The sequence below is a fragment of the Trematomus bernacchii genome, unplaced genomic scaffold, assembly GCF_902827165.1.
Source record: "Trematomus bernacchii unplaced genomic scaffold, fTreBer1.1, whole genome shotgun sequence".
Classification (NCBI taxonomy): Eukaryota; Metazoa; Chordata; class Actinopteri; order Perciformes; family Nototheniidae; genus Trematomus; species Trematomus bernacchii.
In genome coordinates this window covers 8769713-8786663 of record NW_022987739.1, presented here as the reverse complement: position 1 = coordinate 8786663, position 16951 = coordinate 8769713, and the positions used below count along the sequence as shown (strand labels likewise).

At 42.5% G+C, this 16951-nt stretch overlaps 1 protein-coding gene across 1 annotated transcript in view; it reads right to left on the bottom strand.

The window, feature by feature from the left end:
* The window catches only part of ttll7 (tubulin tyrosine ligase-like family, member 7), a 70837-nt gene that overhangs the window by 37186 nt on the left and 16700 nt on the right, over positions 1 to 16951 (bottom strand). Inside the window, exons 7-9 of the mRNA XM_034146840.1 lie at positions 16057 to 16273; positions 13674 to 13838; positions 8556 to 8714 (exon numbers count right to left, since the gene is read on the bottom strand). Of these exons, the coding sequence (XP_034002731.1) occupies positions 8556 to 8714; positions 13674 to 13838; positions 16057 to 16273 (541 nt within the window). The remainder of the gene's footprint in view (positions 1 to 8555; positions 8715 to 13673; positions 13839 to 16056; positions 16274 to 16951) is intronic.

Here is a 16951-nt window from a genome sequence, read left to right as displayed (position 1 = left end):
TACCGCACTGTAGCTGTCTATATTAACCTTAAGATACTGTATAACTTTCTCTGAAGTGGTTGCTCCACTCTTCAACTAGTGAATAGATCCAAAAATGCCACAAGTAAGCTATGGAGTCTGCACCAGCATGACATGGGTCTGAATGGCCCTGCCTTTGTAAATGTGCGCGTTCACCCACATGTGCGTTTTTCTATCCAGCAACCATTTATCAGAAGGAGGGTGGGTGGATGATGAATGTCTACCAGTGCAAAGAGGAAAAAAAGACCTTATCAAACTCTTTCACTCAATAGAAAGAAGTCTACAATACATTCCTCTGTGTGCGGAGAAGGACAGAGCTCCACTTCAACCTACAGTACCTTACCTAAGGAAAAGAAAAAACACCACAAAAGGAAAAGAGTGAAGAGGTCTGTTTTCATTTAGAGCACTCCTTCGATATGACAGCCACGATGAAAAGAGTATGGCTTTAGAGCGCTGTAGCCTATAGGTAAAAGCCAGACTGGCAGTGATCCTGGCGACGGTTGTCTCGTTACTTGTTTTCATTTCTTAGTTTGATTTGTGGTGTCAAGCTGTCACAGAGAAGACTGGCATTGCAGGACTCGCTGTCTCTCTTTGCTCTCCTTCAATCTTTCCTCTCTCCTACTCTCTGCCTGTCACCCTCTCCCTCTGGTTAGTTTCTTTTCCCACTCTGTTTCTTCCAGTCTCTCAACCTATTTTCTGTCTGGTCACTCACCCCCACCCCTCCTCTGCTAGCCAGCCCTCACTCTCTGGTCGTTACCTTTCTTATTCATTTCTTTCTCCATGTTGCTGTGTTCTCCTTTTCCTCTCTGGCAGAGGAAGTTGGACCAGTCTGGTCCTAATGAACCCCTGCAGGCTCCCCAAACCCCCCCTCTGATTTCCTTAAGTGACTCTGGCAGGGTCTTAAAGGAGCCCTCGGTTGCTTCAAGCCGCATTCAATAAAAATGTCAGATGAAAAGATTAGAAAGTCCTTTTTACCTATGTTTTGATTCGATTCAGCATCAGAATCACATCAATGTCTTCCAAAAATCACTTGATTTAACATTAGAATCAGCATGAATGAGAGGAACATATCAGTCAGTAATTTCTCCCAAGATAGGTTTATACTCATCTGATCACCCAGTTAAACATACACAGTTCAGAGGGTGAGCTGTAAATCATAAACATACCCTATAAAGAACATGTAACTTTTTATTTTCTGCACCTGGAGGTGTGTGTCTGAGACACATAAGAAACCCCCTTATAAAACTAAATCAAGCTTCTGGTCCATTTATTGTAAAACTGTCTGTGAAATGCAATCCTGTCTACCGATCTTTATTGCAGGTTCTTAAGGAAAAAACATAAGTGAAGGTGCAACCAGCTTATTCTGCATGCTTTTTTTGAGTTGATATAGTTGATTATAGCCATAGTAGTTCATATTTGTAAAACAAAAAGCATTTAATGTTGGCCCGTCCTTCCCGACTCAACAAACAAGAGAGTGTTGGCGAGAATAAAGCAGTTAATCAGAGAAATGAAATGTTAATTCTTGATTGTTTTACAACCGTTATGTTCTAAAGCAAAAACAATAAACGGTACCGTGCTTCTGTATTAGATACCAGGAGGCAGGACAAAGTGGCAGGATTTAACGGCCTGGGAATGAGAACGGGCTGTACACCGTGCTAGGGAACGCTTTTTACCCCCTGTGTTGGATGCAGCCTCGTATGTTTGTCCCTCGTAGTGGGGGTGTATTGCTCAAGGAGCGTTAATAAGCGGCAAAATCAAACGCTAACAATACCACTTTTATTAACCTAGCCAAAGGCCATTCTTTACACCAAGAGATAATTTATTTTGGTTCATACTATGGTATGGGAATAACTCAGATCCCAATACATCTAACAATTCATTGTTAACACTTTAATTATGAATAAACCCAGTAAAAAGTTATTTGCAATGATCACACGTTTTACTCCAAATGTAGTGGGCATCCAACAGTTTGCGCCTGTGGCCTCTGCTGTGTCACAGCGACCCTAATAACATAGCAACAGAAATGGATAAACAACAATCAGCTGCTTTCTTTCCACAACAAATTGCTTCCCCCGATCGACATCCATTCTGTGTCTGGAATACTCGTAAAACAAGTGCAGTGGCTGCTCATGATTAATCGGTTCAGAAAAACGACCCCCTCTTATTATTCCTGGCAGAGTGTAAACAACCACTGCTTTGACAAGCCTCCCATTCTGCCCCGCACACTCGAGGGTATCGGCACAGTTCAACCGCTGTCAGAATGGAGTGTTTGTTGCCGCACAATGGTGGAATGAGAAAGCGAGGCAGAGAGGGAGAGCATGAGAAGCAGAGCGACAGAAAGACAGACAGCTGGCCGCCATGTTAAGTCGCTCTCTTGTTTCAGCCGTCTTATCAATCACTGTTTTGTTCTTTTTTTTTTGGCGTTTTTAGTGATCCAGTCAGACACAGGGAAACTCTAGCTGAGCATGCTGAGCCGCTGGTAAAGGTCCTGGGAGTGAGCGGGCCAACGCTTAGCTCAGCCACCAGTCAGCCTGACCTGCTGACTGTCTGGCTGGCAGGGAGCAGGAAGGGTTGCTTTTGTTGTTGCTATTTATTTTTTTCTAAGACACACAGAGATACAATTTGACACAGCCACACAAAGTAAAAGACGCTCCGAAGGTGGACAAGATGTGTAAAAGTGAACAGAGATATGCAGCTGGACTCAAACACACACACGGAATTCCCAACTTAGTACCCACAAACGTTAGAATATATCAACAAAACACACCTCCGGTCTGAGACAGACAGGCATAAATATGCAAGGGTATATATATCTCCCTTTAATGTCACTCACACACTGAACCACCACACACACTACAGTTCCATATGTCACTCATAAACAACCGACATATATCTTCAATCACACACACACACTCAAACACAGTGACACACACACAATCACTGGTGCTGCCAAACATGGCTGATGATAAATGACTAAATGTTGGGGGGTGTTTTCAACTGCCCCACATACGAGGCCTGTGCGCTCCTAATTTGATACTTATTCCATGAAATAGTCATGTTGGGGGAAAATGGATGTGGATGGAGACAGACAGTCCCATACATCATTCTAATTATTCTTTAATAAACCTGGTATAATCCAAAGAGTGGCTCGTAGGTAACTACTGCCACCTAGGGGTTCACAGGGCGAAAGACTCAGAGCTGAGGCCGAGATCCATGGACATTAAAATAAGAATGAATCCAACAAAGTACCAAAGATGAATCAAAAGCAAAAGGTCAATGAAGCGTGCAAGATTGACTGTAAGATAATTGCGTATCAAACTGTATGTATACTCAATCTTTTTCACCCTAGAAACTTCTTTTTGAGAGCAATGAGTAAATTCCTCCTTAATCACCCAGGATACACAAAGATGTTTGACTCTGCTGTTGTAGGGGTTAGAAAACACTCCTCAAATTTCCTGAGCAAATATCTGAAAGGCAGGCTAACCTCTAAATCTTCTAAATCTCATAGGAAAACAGCTACGTTTTGAATGGCTACTCTTCAAACTTTTATGGGAAGGCTGTCATAACATAACATTTTCATCTCCTACTGCAGAGATGAAATAGAATTTCAATCGAAAACTTTCATAAGTGTGAGGTGCAATTTATTCCACACAGCAAGTCCACAGTGTTTTCAGTCATTGTAATTAATTTACAGTCTCTGTTAACGTGTGTGAGGGATGTAAGAGAGAGAAAAAAAAATATCCATGTGTTTGTTTCTATGTGTATCGTGGCATCTGTTTACACTTGCCAGCGCAGATTACTCTCCACAAACACACCCCCAACATAAACACACACACACACACATACACTTGCACTCAAAAGAAAAGGAAGTCTGGATTATGTTGGCTCTGAGGGATGGACAGGCAAACCAAACTCATCTTGAAACAATCGGGGACAGAGCCCAGAAAGAGGAAAGTTGCAGGAAGGGAGAAGGGAGGGAGAGGTGGGGTGAGGAATCACCGCCCTTAGGGGAGCAGTCCAGCTGCAGTCTGTTGGTCTGTTGTCGTGAAGCCCATTCACTCACACACACACAAACACAGTTAGACACAAACAAACCAGTGCCACGGTTGACCTAACCATGCCCGCCTCATTAGCTGCCAATCACTCTGCACATGCCGTCCTAAAGGGGGAGCAGGAGGGAGAGAAAGGGAAGGAGATGGATGAGGAGATGGTAGTTACAGTACGTTGCAGCTATCAATAATCGAGCTGCCTAAGCTCCGTGTCCTATAGTGTCTCAATACGGAAACGTTACATTAAGTAAAACACCATGAAAGTTGGAAAATAACGTGTTTCCTCCTTGCTTTATTTCATTAGACACTGAATTGGTCTGTTTCAGTGTTTTAAGCATGATACTCCATTACTCGAACGCGATAAAAAGACGGGCTGGGGGTAAGGTAGGTAGATCAGGATGACCAAGCATGCTCTCACACACACACACACACACACACACACACACACACACACACACACACACACACACACACACACACACACACACACACACACACACACACACACACACACACACACACACACACACACACACACACACACACACACACACACACACACACACACACACACACACACCACAGAGGGCTATTCCCAGAGGGACAAAGACCACACGTCTAGATACACACACCCCCACACACTGAGTGTAGACACATTCACACGAGACACAGAAGCACCCCCAGTTGCATGTGGTGGCTTTCATACTACATGTGTGTTTATACTGCAGGCAAACACTCATACAGTACCTACAGTATGCACCTATTCAAACACCACACACACTGACACAGCATAAATCTAATTCAGATTCACACACACACACAAGGGGACTGTGGCCCTAACAAGCAGACCGACCAGCCTTCATGCAGCCTGACACTAGAGAGATGGCTTTCTAATTATGTGTGCTTCCTACAAACAGTTGTTTCTTCCTTTTTAGAGTTTACCAGCTTAAGCGTATTTGCTTTCTGTGTTGTTTTTTTTAATGAAATGAGTCTGTAATGAGGCTGGGCTTCAATCAACCTGTCTTTGTGTTGTTGTCCATGGACACCAATCAGTACCCCATGAGAACAATGCATTTTCCTATGTCGGTTCAGTTTCAGTAACAAAGGACAGACCATTTAAATGAATCGTTTTTTTGTGTGTGTATGTATTCCTCTTGTCCCAGACCATCACCCACCAAACCTTTAGTATATTTTTCCCATTTTCTTCACTCCATTTGACGTTATTTGTCATGCCGGCTTACAGCAAATGGGCCCTGGATGAACTTGACAGAGGGGGTGCGGGGGTGATAATGCTGTCTGATTGCTATATTCTGTCATTGAGTTAATGCAGTCCTTATGGCTCATACTGGTTTTGGAGACGGCTGCTGTTCGGTTTGACCCAACACCCCAATTTTAAAGCACCACCACGTTTGAGCAGAATTCATGAGCAAAGCCTGTATCATAATAGTGTTCCTAGGCTATATTAAACGTATACTTATTTTTGCATCAATTATGTTGTCAATTGTATTTCTTGTTTTGCTTTTCTTTATTATTTTGCTTTCAAAAGACAAAGCAAACACTCAATAGAGCCCTCAAAGCAAAAGCCTTGGCAACACAAACCAAAGTCTTAGGCAGTCGTGCGTGTGAATGTGTCCGTGTGTGTGTGTGTGTGTGTGTGTCTGTGTGAAGCGAAGAACACGGCTCAATGAAATGCCTTGCCTATACGAGACACAGATGCTGTCTGGGCTGGTTTAATGAAAGTGAATGTCTCGGGTTACACCATTTGAGCAAGTGTGTGTGTAGCGCTGATGTTTTGAATGTCAATAGGAGGTAAAACTAGTGTTGAAAACCCTGCTGAATTAAGATAAGGATCACACAAAAGCCCGTCTCTCTCTTTTTACCTTCTTTTTATCTCCCCTGCTATACCTGCTCTCAGCACAATGCGCCTATTTGATGCCTAGCCTTGGTTTGAGAATCCTCACTCCAGCCTTCTCTGTTTTCACCCCTGTGACAAGCTATTTAGCAGGTGGGCGCTGCTCTGTGGCTTTTGCCTCCCGAGTCTCACTGTTCGTTATCAGTATATTTGCAATGATGTCTTTGTGCATGTTCTCTTACAAACAGCTGGCGAATTGTATCTTGCACAGAAGTTTTATTGAAATGTTGGATAGAGGCGAGTTGTCCTCTAATCATGGGACTTGCACTATTTTGAATACCTTGTCTGAAAAAAACATTGGAGGATGTGAGGGGCAATCATGTTCCTTTTCCCTCACCAGCCTACTACATACACTCAGGAAATGACAAACAAAAATACAAATACAAAGGGCAGGATTAATGTCATCTGACAGTTTCTTATATATGATACCATCTAGCTTTCAGGTACCCGACTGGTTTTGAGTTTACACAGGTTGAACTCTCATTTCCTGGCTGCGAGTCTGCATGTCCAGCAACCAACTTTGACGTTTTAAAGAGTAAGAGAGGAAGACATTGTCGGAACAGCAGTCTGGGTAAAGCCCCAACGAGGCGTGGCACACGTAATTCACAGTGACACCAATAAGAAACCTGAGAGCTGGAGTCCGCAAATTCAAAACAAACCTGTAAGGTCTAGATTGTGTTGCAATTCCTGCCACAAGTTTTACTGTTTTGTAACTCAAAGGGGTGGCAGAAATACATAAAAAAAAGAAAATGGTGAAACGCAGTGAAATAGATTCAATTTACCACAAAATTCCGCAAAGCGATCTGCTTCACATTTTAATTTGGACCTGAGGGCTTGCTATAGGGTACAGTTTGTGGAAACCAGCCTATGGGCTCGGCTGCATCCCTGCAGAATAGAAAAGAACGTTGACAGGCTAAAAAGTGGTAATAAAGTTATTTTCAGGCTTGACAGCGTACGCAGTGAGGATTTGAGAAGTGGTCTCCATGCTTGCAACTATCCCCCGACTAATCAGTTGAATTTTGGAAATAAATGATTGTTGCTGTAAATGTTGCGTGAAAGAGAAGCAGGGCTGTGTGTGCGTGTGTGTGTGTGTGCGTGGGATGTTAATTGATGAGAGTTATAGAGAGCTGCTAGTAGCACAGGGGGGATCATTACTGCTGGAGTGGAACAACTGCATTCACGGCTGTTTCCCATGTCTCATACATACATAAACACACACACACACACATACACACACTTACTCTCGCTGTGCACCAGCAGTCAGAAGGAACACCACCTTCTTGCTCCCTTTTGTACATCCTTTTGTCATGAAGTACAACGACGCAACCACACGTAAAGCGTCAGGTAATTATAACACCCTAATTCGACTACGACTTTCTTCTAAAAACACCAACAAACTATCAAAATGCCACTTTTATCCAAATCAGGGGCTTTCTGAAAATCGCAAGATTTATTTTGAGCTGTCACAATGGGGGAAAACAATTATCCCAGAGGCATTTCCCATCCTTCAGTCAATTTGTGGGGAAGAGGGGGAAAAAGGCGCGCAGCCACTTTGGGTGAAAGGATTTAGGTCACGCTTTAACTGACTGATATCAGAACAGTGAGACAGAAATCCTGGAGTGGACTCTGAACTCGAATCCATCTCCTGAATGACTGACACTTGAGAGACTGACACTGAGAGAATGAGGCGCGGTGGTGTATCTACTCAACCTGCTATTCTGACCTATATTTTCCTACTGTGATTCTGCCTATAAACGAGAAAGAGACGTTTTGTTGTGACTTTTATGCAGCTGTGTATGCATGCACATATTCACCTCATTGTGTGTGCATGTTCGTTGTCGTTTACACTCCTATTATTTTACACGGGAATGTGTCTCTGCTTATGTTCCGATGTGCATAAATGCATACTTGAGACATTGTTGGTGTTTCTGTGTGTTTCTCTGCACCGGGGAAGGGTGTGTGTAAGCAAAATCAGTGTGTGTTTATGCTTTCTGTCAGTGTGGAGCAACATCTCTCTCTCTCCTGCTGATGCATCATTACTTCAGTTTAGGAGCCGCTGTCACTTTAGTCGCTGCATAGACAGGTGAGACTGCACAGACTGCAGCCAGCCTCTTTCTGGCTGACACACACACAGTGAGACACACACACTCACACACACAATATCATAAATGTAAATCTAAATATCCTACAGTACTATCACTATCTTTTATTTTATACATTTTAAAGAATATGATTGGAATAATATACTACCGGTACGTAAAAGTAGGACATTTATAAATATTACTTTTACAAAAATGAATAAATAACATTTTAATTATAATGTATTCAAGTATTAAATATATATATATTTTTTTTACAATAAATGTAATCAAAATAGTTTTTTATATATATAAAAAAAATTGTTTTGTATTTATACTTTACATATATAAAGTATAAAAAAATTATAATTGAATAACGGGCACGCACGCACGCACGCACGCACGCACGCACGCACGCACGCACGCACGCACACACACACACACACACACACACACACACACACACACACACACACACACACACAGACTGAGTTGTACCTCCAGTAGCCAGGGTTTGAGTTTGCGGTCCAGGATGATGTCGAAGCCCAGCACCTCAAAGCAGACACTGTCGCTCCCTGGTGGTTGTCCGGGGCGACACATGCGATAGGCGTGCAGCACGTGGGGCTCTGCCACTATTATGGTCTTCACCACCAGCTCCTGGCAGGACACAAACACAAAGAGAGAGAGAATGACCGAGCTGAGCTGACAGAGTGAGCGCGACTCTTACTTTGTTTTTAGTCAGTTGCTTTCATCCTGAAAAAGGAACGTTTTAGAGCAGCTGATAAAAGGCTTCTTTAACTGAAAATGTTGCAATTAATCCGGTTTTAATTGTGGCTGCAAACAAATGCTTGAACCTTTAGATTTATGACTAAACTCTGACAATTAAGTAATCATGACACGTTCAAGACCCATGAGATACAGTCCTGCTTTAAGGAGGTAGGACTGCAACCCCTTCTCCTGAGTCCCAAAATACTCAGTTTAAAATTCAACGAGAAACAGAAAGTGTTACTGGCACAGAACCTTTTAAATGTCCCTCATACACACACTTTCACCAGGTTGGTGGTGGTCCATCAGTGTGGCTGATGGCTCCTAACCTGTTTCCGTGTGTGTGCTGGATGCTACCTGCCTGCTTACTCCCACTGTGCAGCTGGTGTAAACATGCTCACTCCGACACACACACTCTGCACAAAGCTTCCCCTCAACAGTCAAGCCCCACGCAGAGCTGTTGGCCTGCAGTCTGCCCGGCTCAGTCTGACTGCTGGGTGCAGGAGAGGGGTTTGGTGGTCTGGCCCAGGCCTGATAAGGTGGCAGCCCCCTCCCTTTTCAATGTGTCTGTTGCTCACACACCTCCGTCTTTCAATCCATCCACCCGTCTGACCCACAGGCTGCCCAGCACAAACACCTGCTCCCCCTACAGTTAATGCCTGAAGTCCCCAGTACTGGCTGATATCTGTGTGTGTGTGTGTGTGTGTGTGTGTGTGTGTGTGTGTGTGTGTGTGTGTGTGTGTGTGTGTGTGTGTGTGTGTGTGTGTGTGTGTGTGTGTGTGTGTGTGTGTGTGTGTGTGTGTGTGTGTGTGTGTGTGTGTGTGTGTGTGTGTGTGTGTGTGTGTGTGTGTGTGTGTGTGTGTGTGTGCTGTCCTTGCCCCCATAAACTCTCTCCTTATCCTGAGCCCCCAGCCCAGTAGCCACTGCCGAGCACTGCCTCTGTTTTGTAAGCTTTGGGTTGGAATGGGTTTATAAGCCTCTTTGAAATATTTTATATTTTTATTTATTTTCATGCATACCAGCTCTATATTATTATCATGTAGGCTATTTGATGTACTGTATGTATAATGCATTTATCGTATCTCTCATCAATAATGTAACTTCTTCTTTTTGCCTCTAATTAGTAAAACAGCCATGGACAGAGAGTAGGAGAGAGAGGGCTTCAATCCAGATTCAAACCCGAGCTGCTGCAGCAAAGACTCTAGCTCTACCTAAGCTACCCAGACGTGTGTCCCTTCTCTTTCTATCTCGGTGTAGTAGACACAGCAAGATGTCTGATATTTAAAGGGAACCTATCATGCAAAATGCACTTTTTGATGTCTTTTATACATAAATATGTGTCCCCGGTGTGTCGGGGAACTCACGCAGCGTCAGAAAATAAAACCCTCTCTCTTTTCCTCCGTACCCAAATCTCTAAAAACGGGGCTACAACGGAGCTGATCCAGATTTGCGTCCGATATGACGTAATATCAGAAACGTTGCTATCAGAAACAATGCCTGACTGTTTTGGACGTAATATGGTCGGTGTTCACATTAGCATCGCTAACACTCAGAGCTAACCTGTACTGGAGAGAGCATGTGTGTGAAGAAGCAGGATATAAAAAGGAATTCACCTTGTGGTATAACCGGCAAGAGAGAAAGCCTTTGAGCTCCATACTGTTTCAGAAATAATCCTTGATAATCCATGATATGGTATTTCATCACCGGAGTATCTGCCGGTAGAATCTCCCGCATGAGCTCAGTCCCCTCCTCCTCTTTTTTTTTTATCAATTTACTTTTTTTAAAGCTTTATACCCCAAATCAGCACTTTTGAAAAAGGAAGTGAAATAGAGGGATATGAGGCATGGCTATAATGGGTGATCTGTTTGGTATTTTGAGCAAAACACTTCATAGACATGTTTTTTATATTTATAGACCTATGCTATTGCCTAAAAATAGCATGATAGGTGCACTTTAATCTATGAGCAGGATTAAGTAAATAATACATATTTGAATACGAATTAAAGTAGATCAAACTAAACTGATAATTGAAAACTGTTTAATTTTGAAGGCATTAACTGCTTGGAATAAGAATTAAGGGCTCATTCCTTAAAGCAGTGGTTCTCAAACTTTTTCTGTCCGGCGTGGGGGGCCTTTTTTTATGGAGAAAAAAAAAAGTCGGGCCCCCCCAACACAAGTCAGGCTCAGTGGCGGCGCCAGAGATTTTTTTGGGGGGTGCTGTGGGGTAGCTTGACGTTTCATAGAGGGTGCTCAAACATTTAGGGTTTCCCATTAATGTACCGGTCGCTACAGTTGAATTTTCTACTGCAACAATCCCCACACATATACACAATGTACCCGCGACTGTTACAATGAAGGCTCGATAATCAGCTCACGGCATATAGGTGTAAGCGGGGGTAAAGTGCTATTTTTATAGGTGGTGTGTGGACCTCACATAGGGGGGTCCGGGGGCAAGCTCCCCCAGGAAGATTTATTTTTAAATATTGAAGTTAAATGCATCAATCTGGTGCACTTTGAGAGCAAAATGAAGAGATCTATGGATACCTCTCTCAACACCCATTGAAACAGAACTGTAAACAGATTTACTTTTTCTTTATGGATATTTTACAAATCACCCTTTTAAACTTTATTCTTTTTTTACTGTCATATAGTATTTTATACCTGTTTTTCATTTATTCTCTTATTTTTTTATAACTATAATGATCATATAAACGTATGCCTCGGAAATACATTAATGGTGACCAAAAACTTTTGAGACCCACTGAGATAACACTGAGAGAGTCCTTTAGCTCACTGAGCCTCTCAGTCTGACAGGAGAGGACTCTCCTCCACTTTGTTGTTGAAAAAACTCCTTATATCCGTTAGCGTAGCTCGCTAGCACCAGAAGCTAACAACAACGATCTCCGGTACCGGTGCGCTCTCTCTCTCTCGCTCGCGCACGCACACAAAATGGCTCGTTCCACACACACACAGAGCCGAGCTTTAATGAAACACAGAGACCCAGACGTAATAGTACTGTACTGTATCATATTATTTTCGAATCAATAATTTTTCAAATTATGATTTTCTTTTTTTTTTAAATCTTTTTTTTTTTTTTAAATAACCATTTTTCCTCCTGGTCTCTCGCGCCCCCCCCCTGTCATGCCTCTGTGCCCCCCAGGGGGGGAGCGCCCCCCACTTTGGGAACCACTGCCTTAAAGTGAGATATTATTGTGTAAATATACATTTGTACACAAAAACAGAAGCCTCAAAAACTTGATTTAAATGGTTACGTCTTTTGTTGGAAAGATGTGATAACAAATAGTATTCTTCAAAGCGACACAAATGTCTAAATGTCCACCAAAAAAAAAATCAATAGAACTAACGCATCAGAGAATGAGCGTTAATGTCAATCTAATGGTACCCTCCGAGGAGACAAAGTGTAACTATTTCGATGCACTGATAACTACATGCTCACACACACACACACACACACACACACACACACACACACACACACACACACACACACACACACACACACACACACACACACACACACACACACACACACACACACACACACACACACACACACACACACTCACACACACACACACACACACACACACACACACACACACACACCATATGCGCTGTGCCTTCCCTTGTCAGTCAAGCCCCATGCAGAACTGCTAGCCTGCACTTTTCTCAGTCCAGTATCTGCTGGGTGCAGAGATCGTTACGGTTATATAGCTGTGTCCTCTATAACTAGCACATTGCTAGACAGACACTGCTCTCAAAATGACACACACATAAAAAAGCATTGCTGGTCAAACCTGCGACACTCTGCCCTACACAGCACATCAATAGTACCTCAGTATGAAAGAGATGTCAGTGAGACTTGGGGGGAAAAAAACACATACACGATATTCTTAACCCCCTCAGAAAATCTTTTGGCAAACAAACTCTCTGACTCTCTGACCGAGACCGTTGGCGAAGAGTCAGGGCAGCCTGCTACGTCTGTACGGGAACAAAATGTAAGAGGAGAGATGAAAAGAGAAGGAGAGAGGGTGACACTCTGATGTGTCCCTGTGAGACAAGATAGATAAAAGAAAAACAAACTTTCACAAAAGAGTGAAAAAATAACTAGAACTTTAACGCCATGACAAAATGGAGCAAACAGGGAGATGACATCAGATGGATAAGAAAGGAGAATAAACTAAAAAATGACATTACATAAAAAAGAACAGAAGCCACACTGTTCCACCTACAGAAAAGTAAAAGCTGATGTAAAGAAGAGAGCAAAATAGCCAATGGGATTAGACTTTTTAGGTTGATAGCTTGTGGCAAGAAACAACAAAACAGAGAACAAACACTGAAGGCCCATACAACCCAAATAGCTGTGGACGGAGTCAAAAAGGAATAGTAACAATAGGGAAGGGCTATATACTGTATTGAAATGGATGGAAAGAAAGTGAATGTATCAGGTCCATAAGAATAGAAAACTGTTGTGGTAAAGGTGTTTGGATGAGAGCTCAGCCTCCAGGAATTATGTTTTTGCTGAGTTCTTCCTGGAGTCAAACAAAGCTCTGAAGCTCACTGAGTTACTGTCATAACAAATCATATCAAACCTTTTGCCGGTCCTCTTGTGTTCTGTTTCTAACGTGTGTTGGTTAGTAGCAAGAGCATGTGTATATATGAAGGCATGCTTACAGATTACACTTATAGATGCCTCCATGTGGTGTTAGCGTCTCTTGTGTTTTTGTTATCATGACGCACATCCTTTGTAGAATTACACATCCGGCATGATATGTCTGCATGTAACTGTGTTTCTGTGTTTGTGTGTGTTTGGGAGGACTACCCACGTACAGAGACGTCTCCCCAGAACTTGGCCACGTCGTAGTCGTTGGCGCGGAGAAACTCGTTGAACCAGCTGATGGACCTCTTACTGCCTTTGTCCACTGTCTCGTCTCGCTCGAAGTTCTCGTTGTGTTTGTTGACTGAGTAGTTAGTCAGATGCATGTAGAGCTGGCTCTGTGGAGAGAAACTGGAGTTAGGAGGGCCTTGATGCATTATCAACGTATGCATGTTTACACCTGACAGTAATGATTTCTAGATTTATTTGATAACTACATGAGATGTCTCTTTCATAGGAACACAGATCTGGCTTTAAGGGGCTGCTGACACTGGTACATTACTACCAATATGTGTTGGTAGTAATGTACTTTTATTTGAATCAAAAAGACAATTTGACCAGATGTAGAGTCACTGGTCTTGGTGTACTTGTAAAACAAGTAAACGTCTTGCTATAAGCTGTGACAACATTAATAACTGAATGTCATAGCAACAGCATGCAGAGAGAACATGCATCTATTTGCACCAGATGGCATGTTTTGTTTGTTGTTGCATACAAATCATTCTCGTCTTCTTTCCACTGAATTCCTTTATTTACTAGGCTGAAGAAGAAATGAAGCTCTCGTTCACTTGCTTCCTCCTCCTGTTTATCCAATGTAACCACATTATAATACTAATAGCTGCAAATATCTCCATTGAAGCAGGTGCAATTGTATATGCAATGAAATGTTATTTTAATACATGGGGTATATGTTATACTCAAATGGCTGTTGTACCTTTGATGGTGCTCTTTAGTCAAATTATACCTTTGTCAGTGATGATAATCATCACAGGAAACTATGTCCTCAAGGGTATACATGCATTATTCCCTGAGTGCACATACACAAATTGTAAAGTAAAGCATTTTCTCCTTAGTAATATGTGTAGACAAAAATAATGGAAAAAGAAAAAACATCACAAATGTGTCCCTAGGAAATGACTAAAGAGGGTAAGAAATGTAGTAAGAGAAGTGAAGAACAGCTGACTGTGTTATATGGGAATTATAAATGCTCTGTTCTAACGCTGGTTCTTATACTCTTATGGGATTGACAGATAAAGAGCGCAACAGCAGAACAAGCTTATAATCATAGATCCCTGAAATCTCAAGCACTCAGTGATAAGATAAGTCAGAGCCATAGTGCCTCACAGTTCAAACAGAGCCTGGCTTAAATGTGCCAATGTGCATCCCTCTCTTTACACACTATCCTTCACAGTTGAAGACAATACATCCTTGTCCTTAGCCTACAAGGTAATAACGCCGTGACCGGAGGCCACTCCAGCCCATGATGGCTGTCTAGGAGCCACTCTCTGTGGGATTGAACATGCATCTCCATGGCACGCCTCACTCCATCACGTGTCACAGACTGGGTAAGACAATACGCATTTGTGTCGCAGGAGGGGGTCCATATGTCGATGTGAGCGTGTGTTCATATTGTAGATAAGCATCACGCTTGATAGGGAGCTGTGTGTGTGTGCTTGTACATCCCATCATCAGCAACAAACTGTGCTTCAGCAGGTGCAGAACCTCAAGGCAAATATGAACGGGTTGATATTACTGGAGACATCTGGCATGTGGACATTTGCGCTCAGCTGTGTGCATACAGTATGCCTGCTTGCCCAATCTGTGTGTGTGCGTGTGTGTGTGCCTGGGTGTGTGAACACAACAGTTGTTGGCCCTGTTGACTGTGTATATGAGTACATGCATGTTTGTGTGATCATATGGAGATTACACTGTGTTTCCTAACCTCTGTCCCCCAGTGTGTTTGTGTGTCGAATTTGATTTCATTGAGTTGCACAAGCCCATGGCTCCGACGAGCATGGCAAATACATTTTTCTGCAAATGTACTTCTACTTAAGGCTGCTTCGGATGTCACTTTGTGTTATATTCAAAGCTTTTTTCAAATGTGAGTCGTCATTTTTTATGATTTCATCACTCTATAAAAATGGAAACATCTTTTGTTAATGTGGTTATATAAATGTTATGTATGCTGGTGCTAGATGGCTCTGTGCATACAGGTGCATGCCTTTCTTTGTGGACATTCTTGATTCAGAATGTAAATGTCAACAGCATGAATGAATCTTTGAGGCCTTGAATTACTCTTTTCTACTATCTGTCTCTTTATGAATGGCCACACACTAAGTACTGTATATACATGAACAGTTGTACTTATTCCTACAACTCATCAAATGGGACTGCACAAATAGCAATCAGATAAAGATGTTTGTCCTGTTATTAGTTTGTTAAGATATGTGTCTATGATCATATGTGCTGCTTCTGTGAGGCACTTTCTATTTTCATTTTTGAACAATTCTACACAATAAATTATTCTTTTTTAGTAGTACTATGTCTGTGACTCACCAGGTTGGCCTCACTGGGTGCATGGTACTTCTCTGTGCCCATGCGAACCAGGCCGTCGTTGTAGAGGAAAATGCGGAGTGGGTCGCAGGAAGTGACGAGGATGTAGATTCGCAGGTCAAACTTGTAGCCCTCCATCAGGAAGGGCTTGTCCAGGTACTCCTGAACGATGAAGTGCTCGTGGGCTGGCAGCTTCTCACAGTTACGGATAAGTGAGATCCTGGATGGACAGAAACTGTATTAATCCTCAGGGGGGAAATTGGGGTGTCGTCAGCAGCATAATAAAATATGGCAAAGTAAGACGAAAAAGATAATTGAAAAAATGATAGATGGCAGCATAGAAAGGACCATGAACATGATTGATGACATTGGCAATGTCTTATATACATGTTGAAGCAAATACTGTGCCAAACAGTATACAGATTTTATGGGGTCCCGCACAATCTTTCATGTTTAATCATCTGGAAAAGTTGGGGCTATTTAACTCTGGTGCCTTATCTGCCAATAATGGTGAAGCTTTCAGTCATCACAATCTAAGATGACCTTTTGGAGCAATGGACAGTAAGTACCAGTATGAGCAATAGATGCAATCAGAAGGAGAACGTCCTTGCTGTGCATAGAATGACTCTTGCAATAACAATGAAGAGGTTTAGCCCGTATGAGTGACAGGGTCAGAGCCATTGTGCCCTGATGGTATTGACGTGACCTTGCCCTGCTACAGAAACTTTGCTGAAAACATATGTTAATGAGTTCGCTCAGCACGCCTCAGGTCTAGTTTGAGCAGGACAAGCTGTTTGGCTCTGAGGTACTTTGAGCATTCCAAACTTTTGTTATTCTGTTCAATACCTGGCTAAATAAAACAGCTGAAAAATAAATTCACAAAAAACAGACAGGTACT